Raw genomic sequence first — 18,333 nt, forward strand, 5'->3', positions numbered from 1 at the left:
AATTATTCGATGGTCAGGTAAATTATTGTATTATATGTCTCTGCAAGAAGGCAGTGACTCAGTATTTATTTTTCGTGCAACGTTCATTACAGAAATTATTTCACGTTCAACGTGAAATTATGTATTATTTCACGTTTTTTTCGTGCAAGCACCCCCCCCCCTTTACCACCCTCTATCTTCTTTGATTTATTCCATTTCCCCGGTCAACTTGAAAAGTAAGCTGTAAGCTAATATCCGGAATATTAATATATCTAAATCGGTATGATTTAGATTTTAGTTTAGTAATTTCCGGTTTCTTAAAAAAAATTATGAAACACAAAGAAGAGGTTTCCTTTTCTATATTTAATGCACATAGGACAGAGAATGCATTGAACCAAATATTCTATCTAACACTTACATATCAGGTCATCAAAATCCAGGTGTCTGTTTAAGTTGTCATTAAATCAGATTCCAATGGAGCGACCCCAAAGTGATATCTCGGTTGACGAGGATGCTGTGGGAATACACATAGAAAAAATCCAGATGAAGAAATCCATTAATCTTTTACACTGCACGGCTATTTTGGTAGCCGTAACTGGACATGTGTCAATATTCATATCTCCAACAATGATTTTAGCCAATACAGGATCTGTTGGTCTGACGTTAATTATGTGGATAGTGGGTGGTTTTATTAATTTAAGTCTGGCATTGTGTTTCACTGAACTTGGCACAATGTTTCCTGTTTCTGGAGGTCCTTATGTTTACATTCTCAATGTATTTGGGCCACTTCCTGCGTTCATGTTGTTATGGGGATATTTTCTCCTCATAAATGGACCTTTCTGGGCCTTTGTCTCATATGGTGCTTCTGTTTACATTCTACAACCATTCTTTCCCACGTGTAGGCCACCAGAGATAGGTGTTAAAATCTTAGGAGGATGGATATTAGGTAATTGGATTATATTTTTACAATCTTTATTCTTTATTTTTATACATGTTTTATAAACAATTGATAAACATTATAAACCATAATAAGATTATCCATGATAGTGTATCATAGTGTTTTTAATTTGAGAAAAGTAGACATGTACAAGTTGTCAGCATGTACAAATTGCCATTTAAAATATTAATGACATCCAATTTCAATGCAAGGCTATTATTGATATTTTTCTTGAACATGTTGAATGTGTTTTTCTTTTTTTTTTTGCATATATATTGAAAAAGATTGATTGATTGATTGTTTTGTCTTGATCATCACTTGCAGGACTGTAATGAGGGTCTTGCAAGGTCCGCAATAAGTTACGATTGTACATGTTGTAGTCGTACAGACTTAATAAATAAGATTGGTACACATTATTATCATTTGTGTTATTATCATTAGGAGGGCAAATCCAGAATAAAAAATGGCTTTCAAGTTATGACTTTATACATATTATAGAAAGTCTAACTGCCGGTAAAACACATATAAAATCCTTACAAGCAGACATTTTTATTAGAACTAATGAACTGCATACACAGTTTATATTTAAGTCTAAAGATCAAAATGGTTGATTTCATGATTGACAATGATTGAGGATAGCTGTCAGAGAATTAAAAGGTTTCTGATATTGACAATATTTAATGTTAATTAGCTCAAATGCATTTTTTTTAAAATTGAGATATCTATCCATTGTTGGAGGCTGTTATGTTGCCATCTATTTGTCATGCATGAATTTTGGTTAATTTTTTGTTGTTGGGTTGTTGTCTTATTAATGAAAACTGCAATGAAAACCCAAAATCACCTTTTTTCATATTGCATAGACTTTTTAAAAAAATCCAAGAGCATGACAATACTTTTATACTAACACCATGGTATTTAATAGTTCACTTTGCATGACATGCATGATATGTATTAGTATAATATGATTTATTTTGTTTATTTCCTACAGTGACATTTGTGGCCTTAAATGGTGTCTATATGAAGTATGTTACCAAAGTACAGACATTTCTGTCATCTACCAAGGTGATAGGACTACTCTTAATTGTCGTTTGTGGAGTTATACAGCTGGTACGAGGTAACTATACATGTATTAACATTTTATTAATTTATGTGGTATATTAACTAAAAAGTAATTATACATACAACAATGATCTGTTAACTCATTGACCTTCATGAATTGATTTACACTAAGTTTTGAAATACCATTGACAATTGATTATGTACACATTATATATGAGCCAGTCCATGCGAAAAGGTACAAAAACGAAAAATTTACGAAATTCTAAAAAGTGTGCATAATTATTGGTAGTAGACTTGTGATTTATAAAACACATTTACTTCTTCTCATATCATTAAGCTGTGAGCTACACACGCCTGCAAGTGTTGAGACCCCCCTTTTAGTTTTATCAAGATTTTTAATGAATTATTTCATATATTTCAGTCATTTTCAAAGTACAGTTTAAATGGCTTGATTTGCCAAGTGATAATGTTACCCCCCGGTAGCAGTGGGGATAAGGCTCTCACTTACAATGCTGATATCAATGCAATCAAACCGGGCAACCCGTGCAACGACGGTTGATTTATGTAATATTAAATAACTTTACTTAAATTTCAATTTCTAAAACACAAGATGTCATAGTTTTTGTATTTCCCTTCATGTTTTAATGTTGTCTTACTTTCTTTAAACCTGTAGAACTGACAGAAATTAGACTTTTATCTCTGTATTATTGACTTTTGTCTCTGTAGTGTCGTAAATTTTTAAGTTTCTGGTCAGTATTGCATTAGTCCAGGGAGGGGCACAAATGATTTTACACTTGCTCAAATACCAAAAATTCAGATATTTCTATGTCTTTTTTCTGTTTTAATTTACAAATTCGGGATAGAATGACAATCTTATGAATGTTTACATTAATGTATTTTTTTTTCGGATAAAATCGTTTTTCAAAAATATTATAACAAACTTTGATAACGTGTCCTGTAAAGTTTATCAAAAGGACTTTTTGTACCTTGAAGGTCCTTTTCGCATGGACTGGCTCATATAAAAGTTAAAGGTAACCAGTCTGTTAGCCCCATTGCCTGACAAACATAAATACTTCAAAAGCTATGAATTATATGCTGTATGGAAATAAGACACTTATTTGAACTTCTCTCTTTAACAATGTTTAAGAGCAATAATAAGGATACTTTAATTCAGAAATTATTTGGTGCATTTATGATTTCGATTTTGGAAGAATGGACAAAAATGCAAGATTGATTATTGTGTTCCATAAAAATTTGCATGTAGATTATATGTACAGATATCAAAATGCAAGTTATTATTATTGCAATACTCACCCAGGCACATTATATGCATTGATAAAAACCTCACAATAATTTCTGAATTAACAGTATTTAGTGAGTATTTCAGTAATATAATTTAACCTACACAAACTAGTCACCAGTTAAATTCAAACTGTCAGAATCCTAAGTCATTGGGTCCAGCTAGGAAAAACTTCATTGAAGCTAAATAACCAAATCATAAAAATGGCATTGACTTTATTTTTAACTAGGTGAAACAGATCATTTTGAGAACATCATGGCCAACTCTAAGACAGACTTAGGAAGTATATCATTTGCTGCATTCTTCTCTACATTTTCATATGGAGGTTGGTTAGTATTTTGAAACCTATTTAATTTGGAAAAAAATCCAAAGCACTTTTTGTGGATGTCAGATGATTATTTTTGTATCCAATGCATTAGCAGGTTGGGATTTGGCTCAATCCATTTATCATATACTTCCTGTCTTCTTAAAGGGCTTGAATAAAAAAATTGTTGGGTGCCAAATGCAATAGTGCACCAGCCGAAACCCTACATTTGAATATATCCGCTGCTAACTGCAAATTTTTCCAAAAAAGACACATAGTTAGGAATGATATAATAGTTGATTAAAATTACTTAGAATTATACGTTAGAAATACATAGCTCAACCAATACTCTCACAAGGCTTTATTATTTTGATGATAAGGTGAAATTAAGATTGAATCATCTCAAGCTCTGTTTTTATGCCCCACCTACAATAGTAGAGGGGCATTATGTTTTCTGGTCTGTGCCTCCTTTCGTCCTTCCGGTTAAAGTTTTTGGTCGAGGTAGTTTTTGATGAAGCTGAAGTCCAATCAACTTGACACTTAATACACATGTTCCCCATGATATGATCTTTCTAATTTTAATGCCAAATTATAGTTTTGACCCCAATTTCATGGTCCACTGAACATAGAAAATGATAGTGCAAAGTTCAGGTTAAAGTTTTTGGTCAAGGTAGTTTTTGATGAAGTTAAAGTTACATCAACTTGAAACTTAGTACACATGTTCCCTATGATATGATCTTTCTAATTTTAATTCCAAATTAAAGTTTTGACCCCAATTTCACGGTCCACTGAATATAGAAAATGATAGTGGGAGTGGGGCATCCGTGTACTATGGACACATTCTTGTTAGTTAATTTTTTGGGATCCTGTTGCTTTCAAGCAATCTGTAGACTTATACCAGTGGCTCAGGACAATGCCCTCACATCAACCGTTTTATTCTAAACATTAAGGACCATCTCAGATTTTAATGATTGTCTTGGTTTAAAAGGTAAAAACAAACAAAGGGATTGAACTAAACAACTTTCCTATAATGTTCTTTTCATAATCTTCATGTTTGATATTTCCCTTGATCACTTATATGCGTGTTTTTAACAACACAGAAAATCAGAATCAAGCAGTATTTATATTTAGTGTTTTTATAAATTTAGAAACACGTCAGAGGGAATTCCCCAGTTGTGATAAAAATGCGAGAGTTCTCTGAATTCCGATAAATCTATTTCTGTCATATAACATGTAAAAGAACTATGCGCATGCATATAGTTTTCTTGACTTCAAGGGGTACTAGGTTAAATGGTTGCTCTGGGTTCCCCACTCAATTGATTAATTTATAACTCATGGGATCCTTTCTATGTACATGTATGTCTGCTATTGAGGGTTATTGTTGTTGCATAATTTTAAATCATATGCATCATTTAAATTAAAATAAATGTAAAATTTTAAACTTTCAACACCCCTTCAGGCAAAATGGAGTCTTCCATATTATCGTTTCGAGTTGTCTCCCTTCCGGAAGTCATTTCCGTGAATTCGGAATCAAAACAACACGTTCAGAAAAATTAACTCGTTCTGTCGATAAACGTCGTATTATATTAAAAACGATTGCAATTTAAACCGAGGAATGTGTACGGAAAGGAGTCATGATCACTGACCCAAAGGAAATTAAATATTTAAAGAGTTAGGATTGGGGTTCCTCCTAGAATTAAGGTAGGAAAATAGGTGATAAGATACGAAGTGAAATACTTCTCTCACCCTGAGTCTCAGTGACTGCTGTGGAAAGTAAACTTGGAATTGATAGTTCAAAAATAAAACTCAATAGGCCTAAGTACATTGTTCATACACTTTTAACCGGGATTGGCTACTTTGTAACTATTCATACTATGTAAATTACATTTTACATGTGCAGTTGATTACAGTTTTGAAAATAATATTATCCAGCTACATGTATACATGTGTCAATGAAAACAATGGCAATCGTATCCCTCAGAACAATCTGCTCTTTGATTAATTCTAAATATCAGTTTTACATTTCAGGCAGGTTATTAGTAGCTTAATGGAAGAGACCAAAAATCCAGCAAGGTAAGTTTAATAGACCACTTTCGAGTTCATCCGTCACCGGAGAAAACTCGTCAATTAGATGCGCCTTTATGACGTCATTTACCAGATAGAGGGGATCGCCTGTATCCCTGCACTATTAACGTTTATCAAGCGTCTACGTGATCGTCATTGTGCAGAATAAACTAGAAATAATATTTCTTTTGTAAGTACCTAATCACAATTCCCTAATTACAGCAGTGCTGATTGTCAATTATGAGAATTTTATTTGCCGAATAATTCGTGCAATATAGAATTATAGTTTTTTAAACACTAGCTCAACATTGAAAGGGAAGTGACGATGCCCTTAAACGCACGAATGATGATCACTAAAACCAGAGTTTTTGACGGAAATGCATCGAAATCGAAAGTTGTCTATTCAATCTTTATACAAGTTTGGTGTTCACAGAGTTCACAATAAGGATTTTAATCGACTCACTATTTTGGCCATGCAATTTTTTTTTAAAACTTTTTATATCATGTTTATGTCTTGTCTCTATGGACATCATTGAGCATCACAACTTCAGAAAAATGTCCAGCCTTACTCTGGTGGATTATCAACACTTATCTACAGAGAGCAACACATGGGATAAAAATGCTGATATAATTAGAATTTTAACTTTTCGTCTATACACACTCTAATGTTGTATAGATTTCAAATAGTGAATATTGTGTCTATTTCAACCATTCACTTGAAAATCATGGAATGTTGACACCTGTAGTGAGGGAGATGTATTGTATTCATAGATACTATGTTTTGATTATGAACTAGTTCCCAGCTATGATCTCAATGTTTTATCTCATAGAGACATAACTTGGAATGTTAACCATGTTAACAGGAATACACATGATGTGGTGAATTTTGAATTATGAGAAATACCTACGGTAAAGGAAGGGGTAGTACAGAATTTAAGTACAAGTTTAACATCATAGAAGTTTGGGGCATATAAACGTTGAAAATATTCTGCACAGCCCTCTGTTTTGACATTTGAATAAAATAGTAGTGCATATCAACTTTCCATTCTAGGATAAAAATGTTCATGAATCTTCATAGTAAAAGTGGCAGTTTTATCCGTAAAAGGAGTTCCTATGGGAAATTGCATTGTCTATATTTACAGAAATGCAACTTTTTAATTTTAACTTGATTTTTATGCCCCATTTATGGGCATTATGTTTTCTGGTCTGTGCGTCCGTTCGTCCGTCTGTTCGTTCGTCCGTTCGTCCGTCTGTCCCGCTTCAGGTTAAAGTTTTTGGTCGAGGTAGTTTTTGATGAAGTTGGAGTCTAATCAACTTGAAACTTAGTATATATGTTCTGTATGATATGATCTTTCTAATTTTAATTCCAAATTAGAGATTTAACCCCATTTTCACGGTCCACTGAACATAGAAAATGAAAGTGCATGTTTCAGGTTAAAGTTTTTCAGGTTAAAGTTTTTGGTCAAGGTAGTTTTTGATGAAGTTGAAGTCCAATCAACTTGAAACTTAGTACACATGTTCCTTATGATATGATCTTTCTAATTTTAAAGCCAAATTAAACTTTTGACCCCAATTTCACGGTCCACTGAACATAGAAAATGAAAGTGCATGTTTCAGGTTAAAGTTTTTGGTCAAGGTAGTTTTTGATGAAGTTGAAGTCCAATCAACTTGAAACTTAGTACACATGTTCCTTATGATATGATCTTTCTAATTTTAAAGCCAAATTAAACTTTTGACCCCAATTTCACGGTCACTGAACATAGAAAATGAAAGTGCATGTTTCAGGTTAAAGTTTTTGGTCAAGGTAGTTTTTGATGAAGTTGAAGTCCAATCAACTTGAAACTTAGTACACATGTTCCTTATGATATGATCTTTCTAATTTTAAAGCCAAATTAAACTTTTGACCCCAATTTCACGGTCCACTGAACATAGAAAATGAAAGTGCATGTTTCAGGTTAAAGTTTTTGGTCAAGGTAGTTTTTGATGAAGTTGAAGTCCAATCAACTTGAAACTTAGTACACATGTTCCCTATGATATTATCTTTCTAATTTTAATGCCTAATTATATTTTTTATCCAATTTCATGGTCCATTGAACATGGAAAATGATAGTGTGAGTGGGGCATCCGTGTACTTTGGACACATTCTTGTTAAAAAATGTATAATTTTGTTTTTACAGGGATTTACCCAGAGCAGTTTATATCACATTTTTTATTGTGATGACAGTGTATATATTAACCAATGTGGCCTTCTTTACTGTTCTGAGTCCAACAGAATTACTGAGATCTGATGCTGTTGCTGTTGTAAGTTTTTTATAAAACAGTTAACAAAAAAAAGGAGGAAATAGAAAGAACTTTTATATGACAGCTGAAGGCCACCAATGGGTCTTCAATACATCAGGGGGACTTCCTTTATACAAGGGGTTAGGACGCGCTGGTGGAATAAGTCTCCTTTTCAAGTTTGAAAATAAGTGAATAGGTCAGGAAATCTATCAAAAATATATGATTAGGTCAATGAAGTTCCCGTAACTTCTTCATCTGTAATCTTTCCTGTGTTCCGGCTCTTTTTATCAACCAATTTTTCTCTTTTGGCACTATGGACTTCCACTCTTACATTACAGACTATTACAGACCACATGAAATCCAAACAATATATGTAGAAAAGGTTACATTTTTACCTACGAAATTTATGAAAATATATACAGTTTTAAATTCTAAATTCAACATATAAATTTTCATTTTGAGCAATATTTTCTTGTATTTTAGTTATTTATGCAGAATTTTTATGGACCTCTCACCCCAGTGATAACGATATTGGTAGGATTATGTTGTATTGGTGTACTTAATGCATCAATAATGGGACATTCAAGGTAGGTAATAAAGTTCTATGTTGTAAGTCTTTTTGATGCATAAGATATGTTATAATTAGAATCTCAATCATCATTATAATGTTATGATTTTCATTGGTGACTTAATGCATTTTAAAAAAAAAAAATCAAATAAATGTAGCACAAATTTTCATATGACTTACGCTTTTTTATGCCCCACCTACAATAGTAGAGGGGCATTATGTCGTCTGTCTATCTGTTCGTTTGTTTGTCTGTCTGTCCTGCTTCAAGTTAAAGATTTTGGTCAAGATAGTTTTTGATGAAGTTGAAGCCCAATCAACTTGAAACTTAGTACACATGTTCCCTATTATATGATCTTTCTAATTTTAATGCCAAATTATAGAGTTTATACCCCAATTTCATGTTCAACTGAAAATAGAAATAGAAAATGGTAGTGCCAGTGGGACATCCGTGTACTTTATACACATTCTTGTTTTTTCTACGAAAAGAAACATCTTTTTCATTTAAAAATTTTTAATGTGCTCATTAAAAAAAACAACTTTTAAAGCTCTATCTGATATTTGAAACAGCAACATTAACAACAGATATTCAACCAAAACATATTTTCATTTTGATGGTCCTGAACATGCATGAAATATTTGCCACTGGATGTAAAGCAAACATCAATCAATCTTTATATTTTGATGTATATTTATTTTACATACAATATGTAACATTTCAGGGTTTTGTTTGCTGGAGCTAGAAATGGACATTTTCCCTCTATATTTGGGACATTACAAACCACTTTTCTGACACCATGGGCAGCTATCTTAGCAATAGTAAGTTTTGGTAATCAATTAGAATATACTCTGTTCATATACCCTGATCTATGGGCAGAGATGAACTGGACTAACTTGTCAACAGTATAATATTATAGGTTATTGAATTTATAATAGATATAAAATTATGATTGCTTTAAAGACTGGAATTGAAGTTCATATAATGGCATCACCTTAGTTTTTATTTATTATCTGATAAAAATGAGCATTTTTAAAAAGTGATCATTTACTATGGTTAATGACATTGCTAGACTTTGTATAATGCCCTATAATATTTTTCTAAATTGAAAAGATACTGGTAGATGTCTATAACACAATACACTTTATCGCTATTTGTACACCATTACAGGACATCACACAGGTTCCCGTAAAATTTTGACGTCATAATAATACAAAATATCTGAAGCCACAATGGAAAAGTGATTGGTGCATGACTTCAATAGTTCAAGCAGGACAGATTATCGGGTCTGCTGATAGTAGCGATAAGTTGTACATACATAATGAGTAAAATCAATGAAAGTGACGGTTTGTGAAATTAAATCTATTAATTACGTCATGAATGTACAGACTTCAGTAATGTCAAAGAGCACAAACCAGTACCATATGTATGATCAGAAAGCAAGTGTCTTTCAACAGGACTGGAAAAAAGTTGAAATTGAACAATAATACAAAAATAAAATAAAAATGGGACTGTTCATTAGACAACAGGCAGTCATTTGATAAACAAAAACCAAAAAAAAATGCAAAAATGCATAAACTAACACATGTAAAGTTAATTAACTGAATTAAATAGCACTGCAACATTTTTGATGATTTATTTGAATATCATATTTTTTTTTTCAGACATTTCTAGCATTATTTCTGCTGTTTAGTGGTGGATTAGTACTGTTTATTGAGTATATACAAGTATTCTCTATTATAATGACTTTAATGGTTTTGTCAGCATTACTGTATCTGCGAAGATACCGTCCTGATATGAAAAGGCCTTATAAAGTAAGTACATTAAAGTTTGTAATGTTTAATTGATAAGATTAATAGAAGAAGTATAGGAAATCATTTCTACCAAGTTTCTCTCTCAAATATTGATTACAATAGATTACACCAACAAATTTAACCTGCAACCTATAAACATTTATTTAAGGTATTGTCTTAGGGGACAATATATAATAGGATAATAATTTGCTTTACACTGTCAAACACCTAGTACTTAAATTCCTGTTTGTTGATATTTTAAATGAGGAGTGGGGATATGCTTAGCATGATCATTCAATCATTCTTTTTTTTTTTGCTTCAAAGGTGCCCTGTCCATTGAAGACTGGTGAAGTATTGAAAACAACTCTCATGCAAAAAAACAATTGTTTTTTATTATTATAATTTCAGGTGAACATTGCTCTTCCTATTGTTATGTTAGTGATAAACTTTGTGATGTTACTAATCTGTGTTATAACAGAGCCCACCAGGACAGGAATGGCTCTAGTATTATTTTTCACTGGTGTACCAGTATATCTGTTTGGTGTTATATGGAAATCTAAACCTAAATCGTTCAACGATGTAATGTGTAAGTACCAGTACCTGTTATAATGATGGTATAAGAATACCAGTAGAAGGTCTAGACCATTTTGTGGTAAAACTATAACCATGATCCGAATTACTTATTGAGAAAAATGCTTCAATTTGCCAGTAAAATTTTGAATGGATATTGTTGCAAGAGATTTTTTAATGTCTTTTTATGTTAGTTACTTTTTTTCGAAAGTATTAGCATAATTCAAATAGATCACTGCATCAATTGCTCAAAAATTCTAAAAAAATATGGTTTTGATCATTTTCAGTATACAAACCAGAAGATGTGGTATGATTGTCAATGAGGCCTCTCCACAAGAGACCAAATGATGTAAAAGCTAGCATTAATTATTATAATTAAAACCATAAAATATTTATAAGTTAATGAAAGAAAATACTAAAATGTACAATTATTGGAATTGGAATAAGTAAAATATGCGATTAAGATAATTGAACCAATCAATGACTGCTGTACATAATATTTCTGTTATCTACCGATATTTATATTTCCAGATAAAACAACAGTGATATTACAGAAGACATTTTTACTAGGGAAGGCAGAGTGAAGTGCCAAATTTTTACAGCGATATGTCATTCAGGTTATGGCAACATATGCGTAAAGTTACATATCATTCAGAGTATAGCTACATGTGTCTATAGCCATGTGTCATTCAAAGTATGGCTACACATGTTATGGATATGTGTAATTCATACAAGGACACCATATGTTTACTGAGATGTGTCATTCAGATAAGGGCATCACAATTATGTTTACTTTGATGTAAAATTCGGATTAGGGCATCATATGTTTACATATGTAATTCGGTTTAGGGCATGTGTTTAGTGTGATGGTTTTTTTTTTCTGAGTAGGCCATTATCCAGGAGTCTCTCCCTATATAGAGGTTATGCCACTGGAATGGGTCTCTTTTTTGATACATCAAATATATATATATATCAATGGGTAAAATTGCTATTTTACTCATGTAAAATTTCAATAGGTCAGTTTTTTTTCATATATTTCTATTAGATTTTTGTTTAAATGTTGTTTTATTGTTTTATATCAAATTAAGATGTCAAAAATTGTATATGTGATAAATGAGCAATATATGAATGGGTTATGATTTTTCCATGGAAATATATATTTATATAATTATATTTAGATCTTGATTTAACAAGTCTTTCATATAAGAATGAAGGGGATTGAAATCCTAGCTGCTAGTGTTGTCTCAACATCCCATGTTACCATCCCCCCTCTGTGTGCATTATTTGTTTACAATGACATATCATTTAGAAAAACATTGCTTTACATGCAATGAAACATGTATCAGTATATAAAAATGTGATGTCTTTGCTCAGTCAAAAAATACTGAAAAATAATTGATTTTTTTGCAATATTTGTTTTTGAATTTTGAAAAAGTGTGAGCTGATAAGTTTTTAATAATTTAGCAAAGATAAAAATTTGCAGATTTAGATATGTTGTTTCCTGTATGTGACAGGAAGGTCAAGTTCAATTTTCCTGTTCTTGAATTTTATACCCTTTCAGAAATTAAGTTTATAATTATAATGTGATTGAGTTATTGCCCTTTGAACAGAAATTGATAATTTGATAAGAAGATGTGGTATAAATGCCAATGAGACAACTTGCCAAACCTATGCTGTAACAAATATTCAAACACAATCCAAATTCAGAGAGAGCTGTTTTAAGCTGAAAATGTTGTGTCCATACTTGCTCAAATGTTCAGGGTTCGACTTCTGCAGGAAAATCCAGTTTGCTGACCTGTCACTGTGACAGCCTCTTGTTAATGTTTATTCAGTATTAATTTACAGATATGAGACATTAAGAGTATTGTGCCATTTTTAAAGTGATGTTTTATACTTATGATATATTTTTTATACATCATAATAGTAATTTTCATTTTTTTGAATAAATGTGTTATGTATTTTAATTGTTGTGTTAATCTATTGCAATATTAGTCACCATGTGACTGTTCTTCTTGTCATGACATTTTTTATATTGATTTTTAAACATTTTATTATTAAAAGATACATTTTTGTTAGATATATTTATATATATTATGTATACAGTTGTGCAAATCTTTAGACATTTATAATTTGTTCCTTATCAGGGCAGTATTGCCTTTTCAGACTATCCAGTACTATTTAAAGGAGAAGGTTCATGAAATGGTTTAATGGTCCCAATTACCCATGATTCAGGAATTGTCCCCGATTCAAAGATAAGATTGAACAATTTGACATAAAGTTCCATATACTGACCAAGCGAAGATTTTATGTATTCGTTGATAATTTTATCATCTGAACAGGCTTTGTTGTTTTTCAGCTTTTTTACGCACTTTAAAATTTCATCTTCAGTTATTGGCACATTAAGGCTTTCATTGATGTTATTATCGAAATCGCAATGAGCTTGAGAAGTGTCTTTTGTATCGTTTATATTTTCTTTAGCTGTATTTAGTTCTTTAAAAAATGTAAGCAAATTTTCAAAATCTATATTTGGTTGTACTGTACCATCACGGTTATTCAAAATTTTCCAGTATTCTTTCGTATCATTATTTTTCAGTGAATTCATTTTATTTCTGATTTCTTTCCTGTATTTCTTTTGCGCTTTATTCATTACTTTTTTATATTGCTTTTCGCTTGCTTTTGCGAGGTTGCAGTAATGTGTAGACAGATTTTTTTCTGCGTTTAAATTTCCGAAATTCTTGTCTTGCCTTTGAGCAATCTAAATCAAACCAAGGTTTTTTTTGCGTGCCTCGTTGGGATTTTGTTATAATGGTAGCTTTAGAAAGTTTTTTTTAGTGCCAAAAGTCTTTTTAGCCGAATCTAATAGACTTTTTCCTATTTTATGTACCATTGAGTTTATACTTAATTGGGTCAAGTTCTTAGTGTCTTCAATTTCTTTCATTAAGATGGCTATCATTTCAGTATCAATATTTTCTTGGAAAAGCAATGATTTTGAAGGGTCCCATTTCTTTATTTTCTCATCTTTGCCATTATCAATGCCATCATTTGTTTCCTTATCTGAAATTAAGCACTTAATTGAAAGCAGTAAAGGGGAATGAACGTCGGAATATAAACTGGAAAAATCTAAAATTTCAAAGTTTAAAAAATTTTGTAAAAAAGATACATTACTGATGCAATAATCGACTACGCTAGCATTTCGACATGTTAATTTACCTTCCCTATCTTTTGTTGTTCTGCCATTCATGATAAAAAGATTATTACCTTTACAGAAATCTAATAACTGATTCCCAAAACGGTTTTTGCATTTGTCTTTATTATTCCTTTTCCGGGTCAAGTTTTTTTCGTCTAATTCACACACCATGTTTACAGTCACACCCTCATCATAAGTACATATATCATTTTCATTAACATAAATAAAGGCTCTGTCTTCTGCTTTCGCGCGTTAAAGTCACCGATAAAAAATACTTTTTCAAATTTCCTTGAGAGATCTAAATATTCGTTTTCAATTTCATCGAGAGCACTTGACGAAGAGTATGATGTGTATTCCGGTGGTATATAGATAATACCTAGTATAACATCTTGGTTAGAACATATAATTTTTGATATTTTACACCACAAAACAAATTTGCAATCAGTTTTTATAACCTCAATATTTTCATGAAGGTGTTCTTTAAAACACAGAGCTATACCCCCGGACTTTATTCTACTTACTTTTTTCCTATTTTTCAAAATAAATTTATACCCTTTAAGCCGAATGTCATCCAAATCATCAGTTTTAGTTTCTACAAAGCAAGCAATGTCATTTTTGTAAATTAGTTCACTAAATTCGGGATAATTGATTCTTGATTTTAGACCACAACAGTTAATACACAGTATATTTAAAATGTTCTGCTCATTTTCTATATGGACTTCCTCATTCAAGGATTCTCTAGATTCATCCTACATATGGGTTGACAAAGTAATTTCCTCGTTTTCGTCTTCGACAGAGTCATTTCTTGAGCGTTTAAATCGACGTGGTGGTATTGGCGGGGATCCAGTAATTGTTAGAGGAGGGTTTTTGCTCAGAAGAACATCCCTATATTCTTTTGTTTGGTCGTTGGAGGCTGTTCTGTTATAGTATGGTTTTCCATTTATATAAAGCTTGTCTCGGACAAGCTTCACTTTTTTGCCCTCACTTTTTGCCTTTTTCATAATTGGGTAGAGATCTTTTCTTTTATTTTCAATTTCTGGTGGGAACTGTTCGCTAATACCAAATTTTTTGCCTTTTAACTTATAAGTTCGGCTGAGGACGTGTTCCATTTCTCTTCGATAAATAAAGCGTGTCACTATAGGGCGGACTCCATTAGGCCTGGTTTGCCGAAGCGGTGAACATTTCCAAATGATACGCGGTAGTTTATGCCTAGTTCCGCTTCTAAGAAGTTTTGAATTTTTGCATCACATATTTCATTTTGTTGGAAATCTAGTCCGGAAAAGATTAAATTATTTTTCATGCTTCTGCATTTTAAATCCGTGATCGTGTCTTGCATTTGTTTGATTGTTTCTTTTTGTTCTGATTTGCCTCTGTATTTCTGTCACAATGGTTCAGCGCAGTATTGACTATTTTTCCTATACTTTCTACACTTTCCTCTACTACTTTGCTGTTGATTTGGATGTCATTTAACAGCTCTTCGTGTTCCGATACTCTTGCTATTACCGATAACATTTTTGTGTTGATGTCTTCTATTTTATTTACATCTGTTTCGATTACTTCGAGTTTTTCGTTAAGATGAAGTAAAGTATTCAATATTGCAATCATCACCGTTTTTGTATCGATCTGATCGGTGTTTCCTACTAGTGTTGACTTAATCTTTTGTAGATCGAATATTTCGGTTATATCGTCCATTTTGTTTTCTTTGGGCGGTTGCTATCTGTTTCCTTTGTTCTGTATTGTTCTTTTGTGTCTATGACGTTGCGTTATGGCAACACTCAGTGGCAAATGTAGCAAAGTTGATAAACTATTTTAAATTGTTGGAAAAAGCATTTTCTAAGCAATTGTTTGCAAAATTTTTCTTACCGATATGTGAAATGTTCATACAGTTGCATCCAAGCAAGTTTTCTGTATACAAAAAATAGTTTTAGCACAAAAGTATTGCGTTTTCGGAAGAGCGGAATTTTGTGCTGCTACCTCGCCAAGAACCGGAAGTATCTTTTCAAAATCTGGCCAAAAAATTACAAATGTCACATAGAAATACTTGTGATAATCCTAATTAGACAAAAATATATTTTTGGGCACTTTCCTTTACAATTTATGAAGCTATGACCCCTTAAATAAACATCATTTTTGTTTAAAGGTCAATTTTGGTCATTTTTTCCCTATATTTTAATTGTTTTTGGCATCATTTACCATGGCCTTGGCTGATGAATACTAAATCAAAATTTTAATCTTTTGATTATTAAACATGTTGGATTGAGGTGGCAGCCAAGGTTTTTCTAAAGCTTTTAGGTATGAAATTTGAACAAAATCATCATATTTTGACAAAATTGGGCTTTTATGAAAAGAACTGATTTATTTAGCATAAATGCTTTTGAACTAGACCCATTTACAAACCAATTTGTGCCTTTTTGGTGTTCTATAATAAAATTGATATTTTAGGCCATTTTGTACCATTAGTCAACCTTGCAGATTGGTCCTTTTTTAGACTCTATATACGTACAAAAAGTGCATATATATTGAAGTCTAAAGATTTGTGCAACAGCACTGATTGAAGATATCTATTTTAGTATGTTGTTTGTTTGTGCTGTATAGTCATTAACATTAAAACATTTCAGTTGTTATGGTAAAAAAAATGTTCTGTTATTGACAGAAGTGGGAAGTTTTTAGTGGTCTTATTGTATTTTTTATCTTCAGACTTCAGTTACAATATACTCAACTTTGAACATGACAAAACAAATTTGATTAATTGTAGAAATGCATATCTGGTGCTACAAAAATAAATATCATTATGTTTTGAGTTAATGGTCCCTCCAAAAGGATTTGTATTTTTATACAGTAACTGGTATATTTGATTTTATTGAGTGTATTTTTATACAGTAACTGGTATATTTGATTTTATTGAGTGTATATTTATACAGTAACTGGTATATTTGATTTTATTGAGTGTATTTTTGTTTCTTTTGTTTTTGAATTAACTGTAATTTTTGTAAACATTGAAAATCACATGAATATTTTTGATAATTTGTTATTATTTGTTTATATCAGCATCTGGTGCTCTAATGATTTTACTGTTTAGTGCTGATATTATAAGATATGTTTACTTGTACATTTACTTGTATGTTTACTTGTACGTTTACTTGTTAGTTTACTTGTACATTTACTTGTACATTTACTTGTATGTTCACTTGTATGCTTACTTGTATGTTTAATTGTACGTTTACTTGTATGTTTACTTGTACGTTTACTTTAGTAAGTTTACTTGTAGGTTTACTTGTAAGTTTACTTGTACATATACTTGTAGGTTTACCCATACATTTACTTGTAGGTTTACTTGTACATTTACTTGTAGGTTTACTTGTACATTTACTTGTATGTTTACTTGTACATTTACTTGTTTTGTTACTCCTACGTTTACTTGTATGTTTACTTGTAAGTTTACTTTATGTTTACTTGTAGGTTTACTTGTAAGTTTACTTTATGTTTACTTGTACATTTACTTGTATGTTTACTTGTAAGTTTATTTGTAAGTTTACTTGTAAGTTTACTTGTATGTTTACTTGTAAGTTTACTTGTATGTTTTACTTATAAACAAGCTCAGACTTGACACAAAAATAATAATCTGTTCATCTTCTCCAAAATTTGTTCTAATCACAACAGCTTTTAAGATACTAGTATCACAATTTGATCATTTATCATTCATGTTTTAGCAAAGAAATAATTACAATAATATCTTTTTATTGATGAAAAAAAATAAATTAATGCATGCTCTAAATTAAAAAAAAAGTATTGATAAAAATACAAAAAATAAAAAAAATGCAGTTGACTGTTTGATTTTAGACTAGACATGACTTGTTATATTTATGACAAAGTTTTTGATGACTATTGGTATTTTTAAGTACAGTTTTACATTGCTTTTGTATTAAATTTGTTTGTTTAATTTTTTGATTTTGGAATAATTATTTAACCAGAGGTAGATTCAAATTGCTTTGGTTATTGTCTTGATATAATTTGTAAACATTTCCTTTTTAGCTCACATTGGCTGGAAGGCTAAGTGAGTTTTATTTATCACTCTGTATCAGTCTTCTTTTGTTCTCCATAACTTTCACAAAAATCTTCTCCTTTGAAACTTCTTTGCCAAACTGGTCCAATATTAAGAGGTGGAATCAATGTTTTTTTAAACATGTGTCCTTTAAACTTGCTTGCCAACCAAAATGGCTGACAATGCTATGAAAAAAACACAGGGTAGAATGCAAGTTTTGTGTATCATCTTGTAATTTGATTTAGATACATAGAA

At 31.3% G+C, this 18,333-nt stretch overlaps 1 protein-coding gene across 1 annotated transcript; it reads left to right on the plus strand.

Moving 5' to 3' along the window:
• The first annotated feature begins 307 nt into the window (after positions 1 to 307).
• On the plus strand, positions 308 to 11,562 carry LOC139523608 (cystine/glutamate transporter-like). The gene is made up of 10 exons (XM_071317754.1): positions 308 to 925; positions 1,905 to 2,030; positions 3,505 to 3,604; positions 5,608 to 5,652; positions 7,821 to 7,944; positions 8,407 to 8,510; positions 9,211 to 9,307; positions 10,151 to 10,300; positions 10,688 to 10,865; positions 11,381 to 11,562. Exons 1-10 carry the CDS (start codon positions 454 to 456, stop codon positions 11,431 to 11,433), a joined length of 1,449 nt encoding a protein of 482 aa, XP_071173855.1. The 5' UTR covers positions 308 to 453; the 3' UTR covers positions 11,434 to 11,562.
• The last annotated feature ends 6,771 nt before the right edge of the window (positions 11,563 to 18,333 follow it).

This window comes from Mytilus edulis, chromosome 5, assembly GCF_963676685.1.
Source record: "Mytilus edulis chromosome 5, xbMytEdul2.2, whole genome shotgun sequence".
In the NCBI taxonomy this organism is placed as follows: domain Eukaryota; kingdom Metazoa; phylum Mollusca; class Bivalvia; order Mytilida; family Mytilidae; genus Mytilus; species Mytilus edulis.